Here is a 19,942-nt window from a genome sequence, read left to right as displayed (position 1 = left end):
GCCTTTGCAAGAAGAAAGCATTTCCAAGTAAGTCCAGAATGTATTACAATTCCTCAAAAGGCTTCCCTCCTGCTCCTCTCTGGCTTTTAATTAAAGCGTGAATGATAGGAAAAGGAATCAATATGCTGAGATAATAACAATACATTTTTAAGGATTTCTCCGACCATGCTATCTCTTTTGGCTCTATTCCCCACTAGTTGGCAGCTATTCTGTTTTGGACAGATGAGAACATTGGAGGATTGTAAGGCAACCCGCTGCATAAATCCAGGGGGCAAGATCTTCGTTTTCTGACCCTTTGGCCATCCTTTAGCCATGCAAGAAAAGGCCCCTGAGTGGTGGGGTTTAATGCCTTCTCTGGAAAACACTTTGAACCTACATTTTCCCTTGATTCTGAGAGGCCGTCCTAGTGAATCTCTCTGGAGGCAGCAGCGGAGAAATGTCCCACCCGCTGTCCCTGAGGTCTGGGGCAAGGCCTGGCATTCGGGGAGACTGGGAGGCCCCACCGCACCCGCAGCCTGCGGAGTGTTCATTTTTAAGTTCAAGCCCATGCCTTTCACCGGCTCTGCACTCACTAGTGTCTGCATCTGGAGAGACTGGCACTCATGCTCCTCCGGGCTGCTTCAGTACAGGAGCTTTGCTTTACAGCAGTGCTTCTCAGCCTCAGCACTATTGTCATCTGGGGCTGCGTAATTCTTTGATGGTAGGGGTGGGGCTGCCGTGTGTATGGGGGGAGGGGTGAAGGATGGGGTGGAGTCTGTCCTGTGCATTGCAGGAGGTTTAGCAGCATCCCTGGCCTCTTCTACCCACTAGATGCCAATAGCAAGCCCTCCCCACCCTCGTGACAATAAAAAATGTCCCCAGACATTGCTGAATATCCTCTGGGGGGAAAAATTCCCCCCACTCCCCACACACAGGGACAATGGCTGCTTTATAGGAATAAGGCCTCAGAGACCAGGGCTGGGGGAATGGCCACATTCATTGTACATAAAACAGCAAGTAATACATTGGTTAGAAGTAAGGAGAACTAAGTCCTCACTGTAATTCTTCATGTGTCAGTCTCCTCACCTCACCCAGAGCTGGTATATAAATCCTATGAATCAATATCTGTATAAATATAATGTTGCTGCCATCTGGCCTAGCTTAGGTCTTTAGGCAATCAGTAACACTGGAACACTGAACAGTGATAGCATTATTCTGCAATAAGTAATTTAAATTTAAAAGAATCCCATCAACCAACTTTACTGACAGGGAGTTGAACTAAGCAGCAAGAAATGCCACTCTAGCCACTAGAATAAATTTCCTGAGTCTTCTGTCTTCTTGGTCTTTGCTGATTGGAGAGCTGGTGTTCATTCATTCCTGCATGCACTTGTTCAATGACTATTTGTCCAGTATCACTATGTGTCAGGCATTGTGCTGGGCACTAGGGATTCCTATACAACTTGTAGTTGTAATAAGAAGTAGCTGTGGTAGACACATTAGATATGGCTCTGTCTTCAGGAAGATTATGTTCCAGTAGAAGAAACACACAAGGAGCAAGGATATTATCATGTATTTGTCAAGGGCCATGATGGATAGTGTCCAGGAGTTTCTAGAAGCCCAGCGTGCTTAGAGTTTATGGTTAGGGAAGTCTTACTAGGAAAAGCGAAACCAAAGCTGAGATCTGCATGATGAGTAGGGGTTTGCCGGGGAGGGATAGGGTGAACAATATTCCTGGAAAAGGAGACACATGTGTGTAGTGCTGGAGATGAGGGAATGTGGCATGAGAAGGAACATGGAGCGCAGATTACATGAAGGAAAACAGTGAGTAAGGCCGGGAATATCCTAAAAACAATGAAGGCCACTGAAGGTTTTAGGGAGGTAAGTGACATGTGTGCCCACTAGATATAGTACTGCATGTATGGCATGAAGACCAGACTGGAGGTGGCTAAGACCAGACGGAGGATGGAGAAAACCCAGGAGGCTGCTTCAATATCCAGAGAAGAGAAGATGTCCTCCAAACTAGGATCGTGGAGATGGGGTAGGAGAGAGGTCAAGGGACTCAAGAGGCTGAGCTACTTAGGAAGAAGGATGACATAGGCCTTAAAGTAGATGAGCATGTTTGCTGAAGGAAGATGGGAAGGTAGACACAGGATGACTCTAAGGTGCCTGGGTGGGCTTTTGAAGGAAGTAACTAGAGTTGGCAAGGGCCACTGCTACTAGTAACAAAAAAGTGAAGAATGTTTATGGGGATCCGGCTGCGTGCAGATCCCTGAGCTAACTGCTAACAAGCATTATCTCATTTACGTCTTGCAACATCCCTGTGATACAGGATCTATTATCCTTAGTACCTCAAGGCTCAGAATAACCTGCTCAAGGGCACACACTGGTAATGACAGCCAAGATTCAAACTCAACATCCTGATTCCCAAGTCTGCTCTCTGAACCACCACATATAAACATGAATTTACTCTTGTGTTTACCTTCTGGGTCTAAATCAGAGGTCTTCTAGCTACTAACAATAGCTTTGGAAGAATCACTAAGTCATTTAAGCTTTTTCAATCTCGATTTTTTTCAGCCAGAATTTGAGTATTAGAATACCTCCTTCATGAAATTGGTAGAATGATTAAATGAGCCCTAGTACTAATAATGAGAAAGCAAGCATTTATTGAATGCCAATTAGATTCCATGGTGTGTTGTAAATACTATATATATATTAGCTAATTTCATCCTCGCAAGTTTCTTTGAAGTAGCTTCAATGATTGCTCCTATGTTATAGATGGGGAAACTGAGGCACAGATAGATTAAATGGGGTGCAAACCTGCATGTGCATTTCTGGAGCTTGTGTTCCTCGCCACTGCGTCACACTGCCTCTTCTAAGAAGTGAGGTCTTAGAAGGTAGCTGACAGACCTTGAGCCTGGGATATTGTACGTGCTGGTGCTGGCTACAATTTTTATGCACTTTGCAATTTATCAAATTTTCAAGAAGGGCCAGGCACTCTATTGGCAAACAAGCTAGACAGCTATTCTCCTAATGTCCTCATTGGAATTCAGGAAAACCATTCCTGGGCATGATTTTTTCCCATTGCCAAGCCACCCCTGCCCATGAGAAGTTGGGGCGTGTCAGTGGGATATTTGAGAAGATGCTGAAGATGGGTGAGGAGCGTGTCATCAGGAGCTACAGAGCACTGAACGACACTACCAATGCCATTACCCTGAGTGTCAGACAAGAGCCACACAGAGACCCTTGGTGGGGAGGGGAGCCTTCCTTCCTTCCTTTGATACCTATGCAGCTATTTGTAAGCAAGGAGGAAGGATTTCAGCATCTGGGTGAAAGAAAACAGGCTGATACAATGCAGTCAGAGAAATCTAACAGATGTGTGGCGGCCAAAGGTCAGGGGCCCCAGAGGCATGATACTTTTTAACTCGTAGGGATATCAGGGAGCTGATGTCACCCCACAACATCACAGGGGCCCTGGGTGGTGGAGACCTTGAGTGGTAATGTGGACGAGTAAGCTTTCCTTGTGTCCGTTTTCCTTCCTGTACCCCAGTTCCTCCATCTATAAAATGGGGAGATTAGAAATAATCTTCCAATTTCCTTCAAACTCCAACATGCTATGAATGTAAATGTTGAAAGCATACAGTTTCCTATTTTCTTATTAATGTCATGTGGACAAATAATACTTTGATTGGGAGTAATGAGTATTAATAAATTGCTCGTGTTTGTTGATGATGTAGAGGCAATTAGCTCTCTACAATTTTCTTTCAATTGCTTTGCATTCTGTTGTAGAACCCGAGCCTAGAATCCTCTATAGATGTCTATCGTTCTTCCAAAAATGAGGCTTGTCTTTGCACTCAGGTGTAGATAACCCTTTTAGTAAACACAAGGGTCAGCTGAACATTTTAAACTCCTTTTGAAACAAATTGATCAAACTTATCAAATATTAAACATTAAAAAGTTATCAGACCATCAAACCTCAGAGGGAAGTTAGGGGAGGGTGGAGGTAAGGGGGAGAGATCAACCAAAGGACTTGTATGCTTGCATATAAGCCCAACCAATGGACACAGACACCAGGGGGGTGAGGGCATGAGTAGGAGGGTGGGGGGCAATGGGGAGATAGGACACATATGTAATACCTTAATCAATAAAGAAAAAAAAGAAGTAATCCTCTGGGTGGTGGAGTGACAGGCTATTCTCATTTCCTTGTAATTTCTGCCTTCAATCAGCAGAATAGCTAATGTTTACTTAGCGTTTCCTCTGTGTCAAGTTCTGCGCTTTCTGTGGATTGTTTGTGTTTGCTCACAAGTCTACGAAGGAGAAACTATTTCCCCCCATGCTACAGAGGAGGAAATTCGAGTTAAATCAAAATAAGGTATGTGATTTATTCAAAGTGACATAGCAAGTGGTGGTCGCTGGGATTCAAACCCAGACTATCTGTTCAGAGTTGATGCTCTTAATTATGGTAAGTTCGTTCTTCCTGGTGCCCTCAGGTTTCTAATAGAGTTACTTGTGGCTCAGTTGGTTCGATTCCCAGTTAGGGCACATGTGGGGTAGCAGGCTCTATCCGGGGTAGGGGGTGTGCAGGAGGCAGCTGCTCTCACACCATTGTCTCTCTCTCTCTCTCTCTCTCTCTCTCTCTCTCTCTCTCTTTCTTCTTCTTCTTCTTCTTCTTCTTCTTCTTCTTCTTCTTCTTCTTCTTCTTCTTCCTCTCTTAAAAAAATCAATTTTTAAAAAAAATATGACTTTATGTGAAAAGATTTTTCACATAAAGTCATAAAGTAATACTAATTTTTTTGGATAGATTTTGTGAATTAGGTTTTCAGTTTTAGTTTCATGAATTTATTGAAGTTGCTAATAAATAACAGTATATTTTTAAACATAGCTTATCTTCAGTTGAAAATTACTTAAGACACATTCTCAGGTACATCTGATGCAAAGCTGCACTCTACATGGCTCACAGAAAAATAAAGAACAGCAATGTAAATTCGGAAGCATATGTGAGTGGTAAGTTGTAGAAAACTGCCATCAGTTTTCATGGGAACTTCATATCAGTATGTGGAAACCATTACTGTTTAACTATCGCTTGTATAGATCTGTCAGCACTGAAACTCCCTGGCATATCTGATGAATGATGGAGAGGAAGCAGCACACCCTGAGAAATGGCTTGTGCCATAATTTGGGGAAAGTTTGCTTTCAATTGTAATAAAAAAACATCAGTCCTGAAACAATAATAGGTAATAATGATTCTTTTTTTAAAAAAAAGCTGACAAAATTATGGAAATGCCATGCCGAGGTGAAGTGTAACATTTTAAAAATAGATCCCACATTCTCCAAACCACAACTGGAAGGACATTGTCAGTTCCATGGGCTCCTGAATGTCAGTGGTCCCGACGATGCCTGGCACTGACTCAAAATAAAATCTTACAACTTCCTGTTGTTGTCCTGGGCAAAGATACCACGGTGAGCGCCAGACCACAGGCAATTTTTTAAATTTTATTATCATTTTTTTACTGTAAGAGGTGAGGTATGAAGATCTCTAGGTTGGAAGCAAGCACAGATTAATCAAACAGCACAAAAGTCTGAATTTAAAGAAGAGGTTTAATTTTTCACAAAACTCTAAGGAAGGTTATGTTACTGAAGTTCTCCCTGGAGGAGAAATGCCCTAGGCTACTGTTTGAGTGTCAAATGACCAAGTCCTCCATTTTACTATTTGTTCTTAAAACATCAGGGTGCTCCAGGCTTCATTAAGACCTTCTTTATTGGCTTCCCATTGCACCCAGAATGAAACACAAATAACTGACTCTGGCTTGTAGAGCGTCACCGGAGTCCGCCTCTGCTTCCCTCTGCACCCTCATCCGTCTACTCACCACTCCAGTCATTCTGGCCTCCCTTCTGGTCATGCCAATATTGCTTCTGCCTCAGGGCCTTTGCACTTACTGTTCTACTGAGTCTAAACACTATTCCAAGTCTCTTGAACCTGGCTTCTACTCATTATTTGAGTCCTGACTCAAAAGCGACCTCTTCGGAAAAGCCTTTTCAGAACAACTGTCTAATGTAGCATCCCCCATCCCCTGCTCAACCACCACATTTATAGTCTTTACTAGAGGCCTGGTGCACAGGATTTGTGCACTGGTGGGGGGTGTGGCCTGCATTTCAGCCGAGTGGCTGTGGACCCGCCCTCTGAGCGGCACTGGTCAGCCAAGTGGCACTCCCATTGTGGGAGCATACTGACCACCAGGGGGCAGCTCCTGCATTGAGCATCTGTTTCCTGGTGGTCAGTGCATATCATAGCGACTGGTTGACGGGTCATTCTGGTCATTCCACTGTTCGGTCGCTGGGATTTTATTATATAGGATAGCCCATGTCACCCTTTGAAGTTACCTGGTGCCTCTGTAAGCTTGTGTTTTTTATTGCCCATCTCACCCACTAGAATGTCAGAGACCTTGGTGATTTCAAGTGTTTCCAACACCGCCCAATACATATTCACGGAATAAATGGATAAGTGAAATTCAATATTCTTACCCCAGGGACATTATTAGCTACCTTCTCCTTTTTTTAAAAAAAAAAAAAAAAAAAAAGAAAGCTCTACACAATTAAAAATAAACATGCTGGAGAAAAAGGCATAACACTTACTTGAAACCTTGAGCACAAAACCAGAAACCACCCTGCAGTGTCCATGTGCTTAATTATTTATTCTCAGCTTTTAAATTCCATTAACAAAAAACATAGGCAATAAGTGGGATGATGCTGAGCCTGCTTAATTAGCACCATAAAAAGAAAACAAAAGGCAAGTAATCTCACACCCCCAGACCCCAGCTTCAAGGCGGTCCAGGGAAGCTCGGCAATGGGCTTGCCTGAGCCAGATGTTCTATGTAGAGCAAGCCAATGAACCGCCTCCCTGTGTCCAGTGCTAGCAATAGACTTGGTTAAGCCACCTGTGCCTCTTCCTGTAGTGAACACTGTTGTTGGACAACTGGGGATTGCTTCTCATTTCTTACTGCAAAGCCCAGATTTTATTGTGGTGTCCTCCACTCAGAGATGGCAATCCTACACCAAGCTTGAATGCAAGCCAATGTGTGTAAGCCACTTCGGCTAATCCTAACTTTCTTATCAATGTTGGTTTAGAGGTGGGCATGTGACTCAGACTGAGGTCAAGGGGACATGTAAAGAAATTTGCTGAGGACACGGCGGGGTGGGGGGCGGGGGATGTTCCTTGTTTTGTTTGTTTGTTTGTTTTAAGTCCCAATGTCCCTTCCCTGGGTATTGCTGTGTCTGAGTGTGATACCCACAATGGCTGTGGTTGTTTTGAAGCAAAGTTGAGATCCCAAAGGCAGCAAGGCAAGAAGGTGGAGAGAATCTGAGCCCTCCATGTTGTTCTTCAGCAGGAAATTCATCAGCTTTGCAGGGGATCCCTGCCTCAAGAGTTATATAAAAAAAAAAACTGGATTAGTGCAATAACTGCTTTGCTGGGCTCCTTGCTTCTGACCTTGGTTCCTTATCATTCATGATCGACCTGCTTCGAGAAAGAGTGTTTTATGATCAGTGGCTCTCTGCCTCACTCAGGTAGAAGTGCAATGGTCTTTACAATGGTCTGTAAGGCTCCTTCTTGCATCCACCTGCCATCATCTTTCTGTCTCCATCTCTCACAACTTCTCCCTTTGTTCACTCAGCTAAAGCCCCACTAGTCTATGTCTAGTCCTTGAACACACAAGATAAGCTCTTGCCTCAGGGCATTTGCACTGCAACTCTTTTCCCCAGACACCAACATGACTTGATCTCTTGCCTTTTTCATATCACTGCTTCTGAGCATTTTTCTGCATGAAGTCTCTACCATCCTATTTAAGAGAATACCCACACACCTGTGCCCCCTATTGCCTTAGTTTCCTCCATTGCATTGACATCTTTATATTTTATATTCTAATTTATATATCTGTTGTCTAACTCCCTCCGCTGCTGCACATCCGATGCCTAGCACCCAGCAGATGCTTAGGAGATATTTGTGGAACGAAGGAAGGGATAATCATTCTTTTGCTGTTCCAGATATTTTGAGATGAATCTTTGTGTTGCAACTGAAAGCATGTTGAGTGATGGACTTCTCTGTGATCGGGGCCCTGTGACGGGGGCCCTGCATTTCCCACCATGTTTGAAATTCCCAGTCAGTGCTTCTGGAATGGAGTGCTCCCCACCCCAAAGCCATCAATCCATGTTGTGTAGTGGAAGGTCCCCAGTAGAAAAATCTCTGATCCAAAAGTTTGGTTTCTGTTCTCTATGAGACCTTGGGCAATTTAAAACGATCTCTATATATCTTAATCTCCTCGTCTCCATGAGGACTAACCTACTTACTACCTGTGATATGGAAACTATCTCTTTTGTATCTGCACTGTGGGATTATAAAGCTGTTCTGGTTACCTCCCAGGGGGCTTATAAGACATCAATGACCCACATGTGCTAAAAGCAGAAATGTGCTATGTATGTTTTGTAATGGATTGTCTTGAATGAGCTCTTTTATTCTCTAGAAAAACATTCATTATTGTATTAATGATAGGTTTTTTTTAGTTTGTTGACATTACTTACTTACTGAAGGCTATATTCCTTCAATAAATACTCACTGAGCCCTTACTCTGGGCCAGGCTACTTTGAAGGAATGTTCTGTCACCATGGTTAAGAAGGCAACGCTGAGGTCGGACAGGTGTGTGACTGGGGTGAGTTGTTAAACTTCCTGAGCCTCAATTTCCTCCGCTGTAAAATGAGGTAAAGTTGTCTCATATCTTATCACTGGGCGAAGATGAAATGAGAGGATACACTAAAAGTTATGTGTATGGAATATGGCCCAGTGATGCTTGAGGAAATAGAGTTATCATTATTATTATTCTACCGTGGTCAGGTATTGTCTAGTTCTTTCAATGATTTTATTCACAAAGCCTTTCAACATCATCTCAAGATAGCCCAGGGAAGATGAGTAATTTGCCTAAAGGAACAATTGAACCCTAAATAAAACTTGGGTCCATGGCCTAAAAAGCCTGGCTAATTCCTAGTTCTCCCGTAGGTCTCGAATTGGCTGCCAGTTACTCAGTAGGCCTCCCCAGTTCCTGCCCCAGCCCACTGCGCATTGGGTTGGGTGGCTTACTCTTTTTCTAGCACTTTCCACACCCACACTGGATTGTAATTGGCATCCATTTATTGATAACCCTCAGAAGAAAGTAAATGCTTACAGGAAGGGAGCAACAGTGTCTTGCTCACCCAATCCAGTGCCTGGCACATAGTAGGTGCTCCATACTAGTGAATATTTGCTCATCAAACACATTTCAAGTGATTGGCATTAGGGCCAGGGTGAAATAAACAGCCATGGAACTTTTTCTCTTCCTTGGCTTAGAAACGTTTCATTTCCTAAAGCTTACAGAGAGAACAGGATGACTGACCTCAGCGCTGTGCACAGAACCTGCCTCTCTCCCCGCCACAGAGCCCCGCAGCTTCCCGTGCCGACACTTCCCACCAGACCACCTTCAGAGCACAGCAAGCCCGCAGCTCTCGTATCAAGACATCCTCCATCACAGCCCAGAGAAATGTTTTCATCTCCTGGCAACTTGTTCATAATCAGACCAATTTTGCTTCAAGCGGACAGGAGCCCCGTACAAAGGAAAGTGGCTGGGAAATCCCTTTGTAGACAACAGGATGGAAAGAGGAGATTGCGGGCTTCCTTTTGACACACAGAGGAAAGCTTTGCTCTCACTCCCTTCAGTGCCTGGGGCCCAGAATCTGTGTATTATCTTCTGTTCATTGGCATCCTGGTTTCCTTTAAAAGCACTCAAAATGGGCTCAGATGTTTTACGGGCTTTGCTCGCGCATAGCCCTCTGATGTAAGGAAAGACAGAACAGAATTTCTCACTGTCTCTCTTGGATCGACCTGCGTTAGGATTATTTGGGATGCCTGTCAAATTAGCAAGCTCATTGACGCCATCCCAGACCTTCTGTATCAGAATCTCTAGGGATAGGCCCTGGGAATATGCATTTTAACATGTTCCCCAGGTGAGTCACATGCACAATAAGGTTTGAAACCCATTTGGTGATCTAAAGTCACTAACTGGGTTGCTGAACCCAGTTAAAGCTAGGGGTAAGTTGACTTCAAATTAATGCCTGATTAATATCCCTATGTTGGTGGCTTGAGGTTGTCAATCCAGAAAGCTTCTACCCCAGAACAAAAGTTTTTCTTCCTGAAACTGGAGTTCTTATCACAGCCACCCACCAACATTCAGTGAGAGCAAGGCAAGCAAGACTCCACCTTCCATCTCTAGGTCCAAGATCTGTGGGGTGAAGTTAAATCATCCTGTGCCACTTATGTAGCTTAAACTTCTAGGAATGGTTATCTGTCAGTCGCTGACTTTTCTATAAAATGAGAAGGTGATAGTCTTTACACTGCTTTGAGACAACCCAATCCATGTATTTCTTTTTCTGGTGATGGCCAAGAGTCATAATCATGGAAGGAAAGCTAAAAAATCCCCGAATTTCTGAAACATCAGTGAAAAGATCAGATAGCCTGGCCAATGTTTTTTTTTAAATATATTTTTATTGATTTCAGAGAGGAAGAGAGAGGGAGAGATAGAAACATCAATGATGAGAGAAAATCATTGACAGGCTGCCTCCTACACGCCCCCCACTGGGGATGGAGCCCACAACCTGGGCATGTGCCCTGACCAAGAATCAAACCATGACCTCCTGCTTCATAGGTCAACACTCAACCACTGAACTATGCCAGCTGGGCCTTGTAAATGTTTTAGGTATAGGTCTCCTCTTTGCTAGGAGGCCACTCATCACCATCAGCTTTTAGTTTAGGGTGTACGACATGCACCTCACATCACAACCAAATTGATATTTTTCTCTCATTAGATAACTGAATCAATACAAGGCCCCGTGCTTCTCTGGACATGAGTTATCTTTTCAGCAGTAGGGGGAGAAAAGAAGGTTATGCCCATGGAGCAAAACAGAATACATTTCACAGTTATTTCCTACAATTAAGACGACATGAACTATGTTGATAGATATGGAAGAACTGCAGAACGCAGAATTATAGTCAGAAAAAGAAAAGACCACATGCTGTAGCCGAAAAACAAACAAACAAACATAAAAAACAATGCACCCAAATCCCATCAGATAATTCTGACTTCTTCCCATGTGCAGAATCATACACCATATCTGAAGAAATTGTATGATGTCCAGAGTGGGCAATTTCTATCATGTAAAGTGCTTCTATGCTGACATAGTATGAAACTTCATGAGATGAAATCATATATTATGTGAAATGTACATGCTAGGCAAAACAATTGCAAGAATTGCACATGGTGAACCTTTCCACATGTAAATGTCTTCCAAGAATTAAACTACATGAACAATCCCAACCACAGCAAAATACTCAAAGCTTCGAGCCATGGACAAGTGGTCTGTTGGCTGGACACCAACATGGTCTGCATGACGTAGGTGACCACGTCCAGTTCACTGGTTCCAAGTACCATCTATGTGCTGTTGCCCACGCCACTCCCCCAGTTTCTCCCTCCATCTCACGTTCTCTCTCTGAAGCATACACACTCATATATATAATGTCCTACTGGGCATTTACACCTGACTATCTTGTTGCCATTTTACCCTGAATATGCTCACAATAAAGCTCATTATTTTTCTCCTGGAAGGAGTTCAGGACAGGCCATCCCAAAAGATGCTGTTTTGGTACATTGATGATTTAGAGCTGAGAGCACTTGTAAAACAGCAAATGCAGGAAGAGGCTTTCTCCGAATTCCCCCATTACCTGCCTAAAGGCAGGTCCTCCGAAAGGAACTCAACTGTCATAAATTCTCTCCTACAGAATTTCATCAACCAGGGAAGATGGACTTTTAAGCAGAATAAGAGACTAGAGGTAGACACCACACCCAGACAAACTTTGTCACAAACGATCACATCACCCATCTATTTTCCTAAGGGCTCATTCATCTTTCCTAAAAACCACTGGCTTTCTTCCAACAGGCCTACTTCCCTCCTTCCTTTCCCCTGTTAAGACGGTATGTAAGCTCTCAAACCTCACTGCCTTTTTGAGTATTCACTTTTTTTATTTTCCTGTGATGCCTCCATGCATGTAAATTTAAAAAATAAATTTATATACATTTTCTGCTGTTAATCTGCCTGTTGTCCGTTTATTTCATAGACCCAGCTATCAAACCTAGGAGCATAGAGGGATGACTTTCCCTTTTAACATTCCCAAATACGTGTCTTTCCCAGGTTTCCCAGTCCCAGTAACTGTGCCCACAGACCACCCAATTGCTCAAGGCCAACACCAAGTGCTGTCTTAATTCCTTCCTTACCTTTCCTCTGTGATCCAGTCCATCATCTCAACAGGTCTGCAGTCCCTGCTTTTCCCTTCCTCTTCACCTTCTCCACTCAAACAAAGCCTTGGTGTCTCTTATCAGAATCCTGATAAGAACTTATTTTAATCTTTAAGCTCCTTCAATGGCAAGGAGCCCCATGATTCTCAAAATAAATTCCAGGCTATGTAAAGAGACCTAAAGGTCCTGTCTGATCAAGCCCTTCCCTGCCTCTCTGTCTCTTTTCAGGCCACACAGCTTTCTCACACCCAACTCAAGCCACTCTGGGCTCTTGTATGTGCTTTGAAAATACCACCTCTTTTCCCTGGCACTGGGCCTGTCCAGTGCTTGTTTTATTACTACCTACAATGACCCAGGTAGGGTTCTTTGAACACTGGCACATTCCCATCCTTCAGGCCTTGGCTCAGGTGCCACCTCCTCAGAGAGGCCTCCCCTGGTGCCCCACACTGAAGTGTCCTCCTCCAAGAATTCTCTGATGCCACCCTGTTTATATCGGTCTTAGTGTTCATTAAAACCTCGGATGACCTTCTACTTTTCTACCATTTTTGTTGCTCAAGCCTCTAGAGAGAATCATTAGAGAATGATTTTTTTATGTGTATATCACATGTCTTATTAACCTGAAACAGTGCCTAGTTAAGCCAGAAGCTAGTTGATAAATATCTGTTTAATACTGAAATGGATGAATAAATGAATTTGAGTGATAGTACTTTCCCAATAAATCAGTTGCATCACCATTGCCTGAAATGAGCTGACATGACTTCAGTTAGGTCTGTGTGGCCCAGCAATAGTTTTTCCAGGCCCCAGCGATTGCAGTGGCCCAGGATGTAGAGTCTCATTTGCTGTCATTCAAGCACCTTACAACCTGGGTCCCACCTACCTTTCCATCTTAGTCTTTCACTTTGATTCTGCAGGTACTCCATGCCTCAGCAAAATAAAGGCCTTTCTTTTTCTGAGTGTACAAACCTCAGGACCTTTGCACATGCTATTCACATCACTTTAACTTAGCTCTTCTTTATGTCTCAATTTATGCTTCATGAAATTTTCTGAGACACTTGAGTAGTCAAAGAAGTGTCAATTATGTAAAAGTATCAAATCAACATGTTGTATACCTTAAATTTATAAAATGTAATATGCCAATTTTATCTCAGTTTTTAAAAAGAAGAAAGAGAAGTGTCAATGAAAAAGATACAGTAAATCCAAATTTTAAATGTCTTAAATTGGAGAGTTTGAGAAACAGGTTCTATTATAAATTATATTGAATATGTAAGTCATTAGTTTCTCTAAAAGACAATTGATGCTTTGAATTTAAAAAATTAACTAATTGTAACTACTGAACATTTCCTATGTGCTCTGTTGTTTAAAATATCTGCCTAATTATATTCTTATAGCAGTTCATTAAGGTAGAGTTTATTATCTCAACTTTACATATCAGGAAATGAAATCATAAAATATTTGCAGTGATTTGCTTTGTGCCAATAAGGAGTGAGGCCAAATTTTATTGTAAAACATGTGCTCGTGATACTCTACCACAGTGGTTCTCAACCTTCCTAATGCCGAGACCCTTTAATACAGTTCCTCATGTTGTGGTGACCCCCAATTTCATTGTTACAAATTGAACATAATTAAAGCATAGTTATTAATCACAAAAACAATATGTAATTATATATGTGTTTTCTGATGGTCTTAAGCAACCCCTGTGAAAGGGTCGTTTGACCCCCAAAGGGGTCGCGACCCACAGGTTGAGAACCACTGCTCTACCATATAGCTTTCCTGGATATATGCAGCTGAGCTATTAGGGATGTTCCTAAAAGTGCTGTTATAAATCTTGAAAACTTGGATCAAGAAATTAGAATACCTACTGTTCATAATATGAAAATGATCACTATATATTGTTAAGTGAAAACATCTATTTACAAAAGAATATTTTCAGGATGACTCGCCTTTGGTGGAAAAAAAATCATATTGATTTTATTCATTATAAACTAACCACTCCCTTTCACAGTATCAGGTACATAGTACTTATTTGTTTACTGAATTAATTGATGAATATACACATAGTCAAGAAGTTAGAAAAACGTATCAAAAACTTTTACCACTGTTGATTGGTTGTGGAATTATAATTACAATTGATTTTCTGATTTTTTTAAAGTTATATTTGAAACTTTCTACACTGAGGACATGTTGTTTTAGTAGTCAGAAAAGGAGAAGAATAAATGTTATTTTAAAAAATCATTTAAGTTCTATCTTACCTGCCTTCTTCCCATTAAGTCCATCTTTGTCCCCCCAAGTATATGAAATTTCTACCTCTTCTGTATTCACAGAACTATAGTCTCTTGTCAAGTGCTTTCTCTTTAGTTCACCTTGCTTTGAATTATATTTATTGATATAATGCCTTATTATTATGACCCAATTCCTCTCTACCCTTAAATGGTGGAATCCTTGAAAGCTTAAACTATGTTTTATTTATCTTTTTTTTTTTTAATATATTTTATTGATTTTTTACAGAGAGGAAGGGAGAGAGATAGAGAGTCAGAAACATCAATGAAAGAGAAACATCGATCAGCTGCCTCCTGCACATCTCCTACTGGGGATGTGCCCGCAACCCAGGTACGTGCCCTTGACCGGAATCGAACCTGGGACCTTTCAGTCTCCAGGCCGACGCTCTATCCACTGAGCCAAACCGGTTTCGGCTTATTTATCTTTATAACTCACTTTCTGGCAAAGTGCTTTGGATGTAATAAGCCCTCACTAAATGTTTATTGCTGAACTCATAGTGTAATTCATCTAATGTCCTATTGAATAATTTGGGATGTGAAAAATTCTAGCCTACTAATTGATACCCAAGACACTCATTGAAGTAAATTAGCAGTAACAGTGCCACACTAAGCAATACTGGAACCTGCAGCAAAAGGAAAAACAAATCAGTAATCCTGGTCTTGTCTCTATTTAACATTTCAATATTTTGTTCATCATGGATTCTTTGCATACATTTTAATTTTTTAAAAAATATTGCTTTAAAATATTTATCTTTTTGTCATGTCACCTATCTCATCCCTGCCTTTATAATACAATAAATACTATTTGAGCATCTTATAACAACCTAGAGATTGTTTATTGTGTGTGTGTGTGTGTGTGTGTGTGTGTGTGTGTGTTTGTTGTTTTAAAATTTCACCTAGCCCTTACAGCCGCACTAATGGACACCTGTATGACTATGTCCATCTTGTAGACGGAAAGGAAACTTAAGCACAGAGACATTAAGTGACTTGGCCAAGGTCACTGTCTGGAAAGCGGTAAAGATGGAATGAAAAAGTCATTAATGCAAATAAGTAAAGTGGAAGGCAAAAGTGAATAATATTTATCGACTTTGATCAGTACAGAAAACCAGCTTGGACAAAGCAGGCCAACTTAAAAAAGAACCTGATTTTTAAGAACCTTGACTTTTACTAAGTGAAAGTCATTCATTCATTCACACAACAAATACTCAACTGCCATTGGGACAGTATGAGTGCAGGTTCAATAATGTCAGGACTCTAGATGCCAGGGGAAATGTGTTCGTTTCCAACCTGATTCGCCCCTTAAGCAAATCCTCCCTTTATTCACCCACTTTGAACTGGTTTTTCCAAATTCAGGCTTGATTGTCATTGTGACTCTGTGACTCAATTCACAGTTAGTTCAAACAGGCTACTTAGTAATCGTGTGCAGTAAACATTTAAACCCATCTTCAGTGCATCCATGAGGATCATCTGAGAGCGTGTATAAAAATTCAGGTTCCTGGGCCCCATTCCAAACTACTAACCGAGAACTCTGTCTTCAAAACAATACATAAAGGGCTGGAGCTTTGAATCCTATAGACTGGGGTTGGAACTTAGCTCACCCATTTATTAGCTACGGATCCTTTGGCAAAGAACTTAGCCTTCTGTTTGCTTACTTGTTTGTTTAGCTTCAATATCCTCATAGGTAATGTGGGAATAAATATACCTCTCATAAAGTCTTTTGAGAGGATTAAATTAGAGTGAAGATCTAATTATAGTGATATTTATAGTAGCTTACAAGTACTGAGTACTTACCAAGTGTCAAGCACTGCGGTAAATGCTCTACCTACATTACCTTAACTTGTCTTAAGCACTCAGTAAAGTACTCACCATGTGGTAAGCCCTCAATTGATAAGAGCTCTAGCTGGAGTAGACCTTCAGAATCCTACTCCCACAGTTGGTGGGGAGCCAGTCACAAAGGCAAGATTTAAGTCCAACATCTGAGAGTAACTTATACCCTGGAACAAGATAACCTGGTGGTCCCCAAAGCCAGTCCATAGCAGCAGAATTGTCTGAGTAGCTCATTAAGACACACTGTGTCACCCAGGTTCTCAAACCTCTAACTCAGTAGTTCTTGAGGGATCTGAAAGTCTCTATTGTTCAAAAAGCGCAAGTGACTTTTGAATTGTGCCCAAGATTTAAAACGTGATTGACATGAGCTTCGGTTTTCTTAAGATTCATGAGGTTAGGGAGTAAGTCATTTCCCCCCAATTCCCATCTTGAATGCCTAGGACAGTGCTACCATATAGAAGTCACTAAAAAGTATTTTTGGTTAGATGAGCATAAAATGGGCCTAATAAGGCCTGCTCTGTCTACTCTGTGGGGGCTTTCTGAGCACCATTCATTTATAAAGCTCCATTGATAGAGCATCTGAAAAACAGTGTCATACAAAAGTATAATTTTATAGATAGACCTAGTCATTAATTCATTGTAATGGGCTTTCTCCCACTCTTTACATATAAATCATTTGGTTTTGGGGTATCCCTTATTTTGAACACCTAAAAATGAATTCTAAGAATGCAGATTAAACACCTCTTTCGAATTACTCAAAAGAGTTTTTGCTCAAAATATGTTGTACTCACAATTACAATGCTATAGAACGACCCCAAAGTCTACATGCATTTATGCATGTTAGTTTCCACATTAAAGTCCAACTCTGTCAACTGTTCACGTCCTCACTCATTAAAATTAGTTTTAGACCCAGGCTACATCACATCTGGTATCTACACCTACCACCAATGTGGAGAAATCTGTTTCAGACAACCTGTACCGTGTTCCACTAGAACAGCTAAACCTTGATTTAAAACACCCAGAAGTGCTCTTCTAGTTCCTTCCAACTGCCTATCATTCAGCTCTTTTGAAATGCAGACATCCATTGAGGGAGTCATGGAGGTCTCCAAGTTCAGACTTATAAAGGAAGAAAATGAAGAGAATTAAAAGCAAGTTTTTCAGGAGGAGGAAAAGGAATGCATTATCCCAGGTAAAGCGTCCTGATACAGGAATATCTCCTGAGAGTCAGAATGGCAATTATATGCTGACTTGGGGACGACCCAAAGTACCCATAAGTCATACAACTAGACTCAATTCTTCATTCTCCCTGTGTGCTTCATGTGTAATAGCAAGTGATCTTCAACAGAGAACAGAGGGAGAGCTTAATATCTCTCTGACTATCTTGAAATGTTTGGACTCAGAGACCATTCTGAAACGAGACTTGCCTAATTTTTGGTCTCTCTCTCTGCAAACATATTCCACGGGAAGTTCATTTCAGTGTGAATACAATAAACTTCAACAGGAAAAAATGGGCAGAAAGAACTCCAAATGTTACTCTGGAATGTGTTGCGATTTACATTTATGGACACAATGATGAAACTTTTTAAATCTGGACCCAGCACAAACCCCAAGGAGGCCAGGGGAAGGGGGAGGGGGGCTGTCGCCTACCTTCTGTGGCTCCAATCTCGATAGTGCCTTTCACTTGGCTGAAGCACCATAGTGTGTCCTGGGTGAGCGTCTCAATTCCTGAAAGCGACACAAGGAGACACCTCAGGTTAGGTAAGAGTTCCCCGTGGTTCTTAAAAGGCCAAGAAGAAAAGAAATACATAGCGAGCTGCATGCATTTCTAATAGGAGACTCGCACACCAGGGATCATCTTGCACAGAGGAGACTCTAGTGAGGCCTAGGAGAATGGTCGGTCTGCAAGCACCACGTCCTGCCTGTCCCCTCACGGCTCTGTCTCCTTCCTCTGACCATGCCAGGCCTAGTGCAAGCTGGAGCAATTGGAGTGCGTCCCTCCTCAGTCCCTGGCAGCATCCTAGAGCAGTTCCAGCGGGCCTGCAGTCACAGCCCGTGTGACTGCCCCTTTTCATGGGAATAGTAATGCTTGCGATTGTTTTCCTTCTGTGGTGATGGGGAGGAGAAAGAGGCAGTTCCTTAGAGGGGTGAAAGGAAAAGAAAGGCAACATTTAAAAAACAACAACTAGTTTCCCAGCTTGCATGGCTGAATGGCCAGCAAGGGGTCAGATACTCAGAGAGCTTCCATCTCTCTTGTTCACTTCTTGACTGCTTGCCAAAGGCAGCGCTGACTGGAGGGTAGAGGAAAGCAAAACGAGGTTGGAGATGGGGGCGGGGTGGCTAACACAGGGTTGGGGGGTCAGTTGCTGACAAATGGGGTCTATTTCATTCCATGGGGATTTCTGTTTCAAATTTGAAGTAGACCTTGGCAGGTTTAAATTTTTTGGCTTATTATGACTTCTGGTTTCTACAAATATATGCATCCAATACTAGTACATATACTAATATATATACTAGTATATTTACTAATACATGTGTTCAAGTTCAAAAAGTCCTTTTCAGAACCCTTCTGGGTGGTACTGGTGCCAATTTGCTCCTTTTTAAAAAATATATTTTATTGATTTTTTACAGAGAGGAAGGGAGAGAGATAGAGGTAGAAACATCGATGAGAGAGAAACATTGGTCAGCTGCCTCCTGCACACCTCCTACTGGGTATGTGCCCGCAACCAAGGTATATGCCCTTGACCGGAATCAAACTTGGGACCTTTCAGTCCGCAGGCCAATGCTCTATCCACTGAGCCAAATCAGTTAGGGCACCAGTTTGATTCTTAACACTCTGGTGGTTCTCTTTAATTCTCCTAGGTTTTACAGGTAAGGGGAATATTACATAGTCAAATGTTGGGAGAAGATACACATTTAAGGATGATTACATTAGTAGAAAAATCAAATATCAAAACCAAATTGACCCTTTAAAAACATACACAGATCTGAGTAGCCATTGTCACTGGCAGCACAGACTTCTCTGGAACTCCTGTGCGGAAACCTTCATTCATTCAACCACTCAAGAGTAGAGCTGCTACCCATATGTACCCATATGTATCTCGCTGGTGTTGACAGCACATTGAGTGAAAGTAGCACAGAGTCATCTTTAAGAGCAGACACTTTGCAGTTAGAGTTTATAGTTCGGCTCTGACCTGAGACAAGTTCTGAAACATGATGAAATTGTGTCTTTCCATTTAAAAGTGGTAATCATAACACCCATCTGTATTATTTTGTGGATATTGAATGTGCTTAGCATAGTAAGGCAACAAAGAATACATTATTATTATTGGCAAAGATTCTAAAATGTTCAATAGTAATAAAGAAGAAGGACATTATCTGAGAAATTTTCAGTTATTTGCTATGAGGCAGGCACTGTGCTAACCATTCTATGTGGATTATCCCTTTCTCACTCCACTCTATGAGGAGGGCACTGTTACAAACCCATTTTACAGGTGA

At 41.9% G+C, this 19,942-nt stretch overlaps 1 protein-coding gene across 3 annotated transcripts in view; it reads right to left on the bottom strand.

Annotated features, from left to right (window-relative positions):
• PPP2R2B (protein phosphatase 2 regulatory subunit Bbeta) overlaps positions 1 to 18,371 on the bottom strand; it is a 366,511-nt gene extending 348,140 nt beyond the window's left edge. The window contains exons 1-2 of one of the 3 annotated variants that reach the window (XM_070414667.1): positions 18,293 to 18,371; positions 18,095 to 18,172 (exon numbers count right to left, since the gene is read on the bottom strand). In XM_070414667.1, coding sequence (XP_070270768.1) covers positions 18,095 to 18,144 — 50 coding nt within the window. In that variant the 5' untranslated portion in view covers positions 18,145 to 18,172; positions 18,293 to 18,371. Of the gene's footprint in view, positions 1 to 18,094; positions 18,173 to 18,284 lie in introns of all 3 variants that reach the window. The other 2 variants (XM_070414668.1, XM_070414671.1) reach the window with 2 other exon arrangements.
• Between the last annotated feature and the right edge of the window lie 1,571 nt (positions 18,372 to 19,942).

The sequence above is a fragment of the Myotis yumanensis genome, unplaced genomic scaffold, assembly GCF_028538775.1.
Source record: "Myotis yumanensis isolate MYYU_CA2020_CCGP unplaced genomic scaffold, mMyoYum1.0.hap1 SCAF_5, whole genome shotgun sequence".
Taxonomy (NCBI): domain Eukaryota; kingdom Metazoa; phylum Chordata; class Mammalia; order Chiroptera; family Vespertilionidae; genus Myotis; species Myotis yumanensis.
The sequence above is the reverse complement of the archived record's forward strand: the minus strand, read 5'-3'. Positions and strand labels throughout refer to the sequence as shown.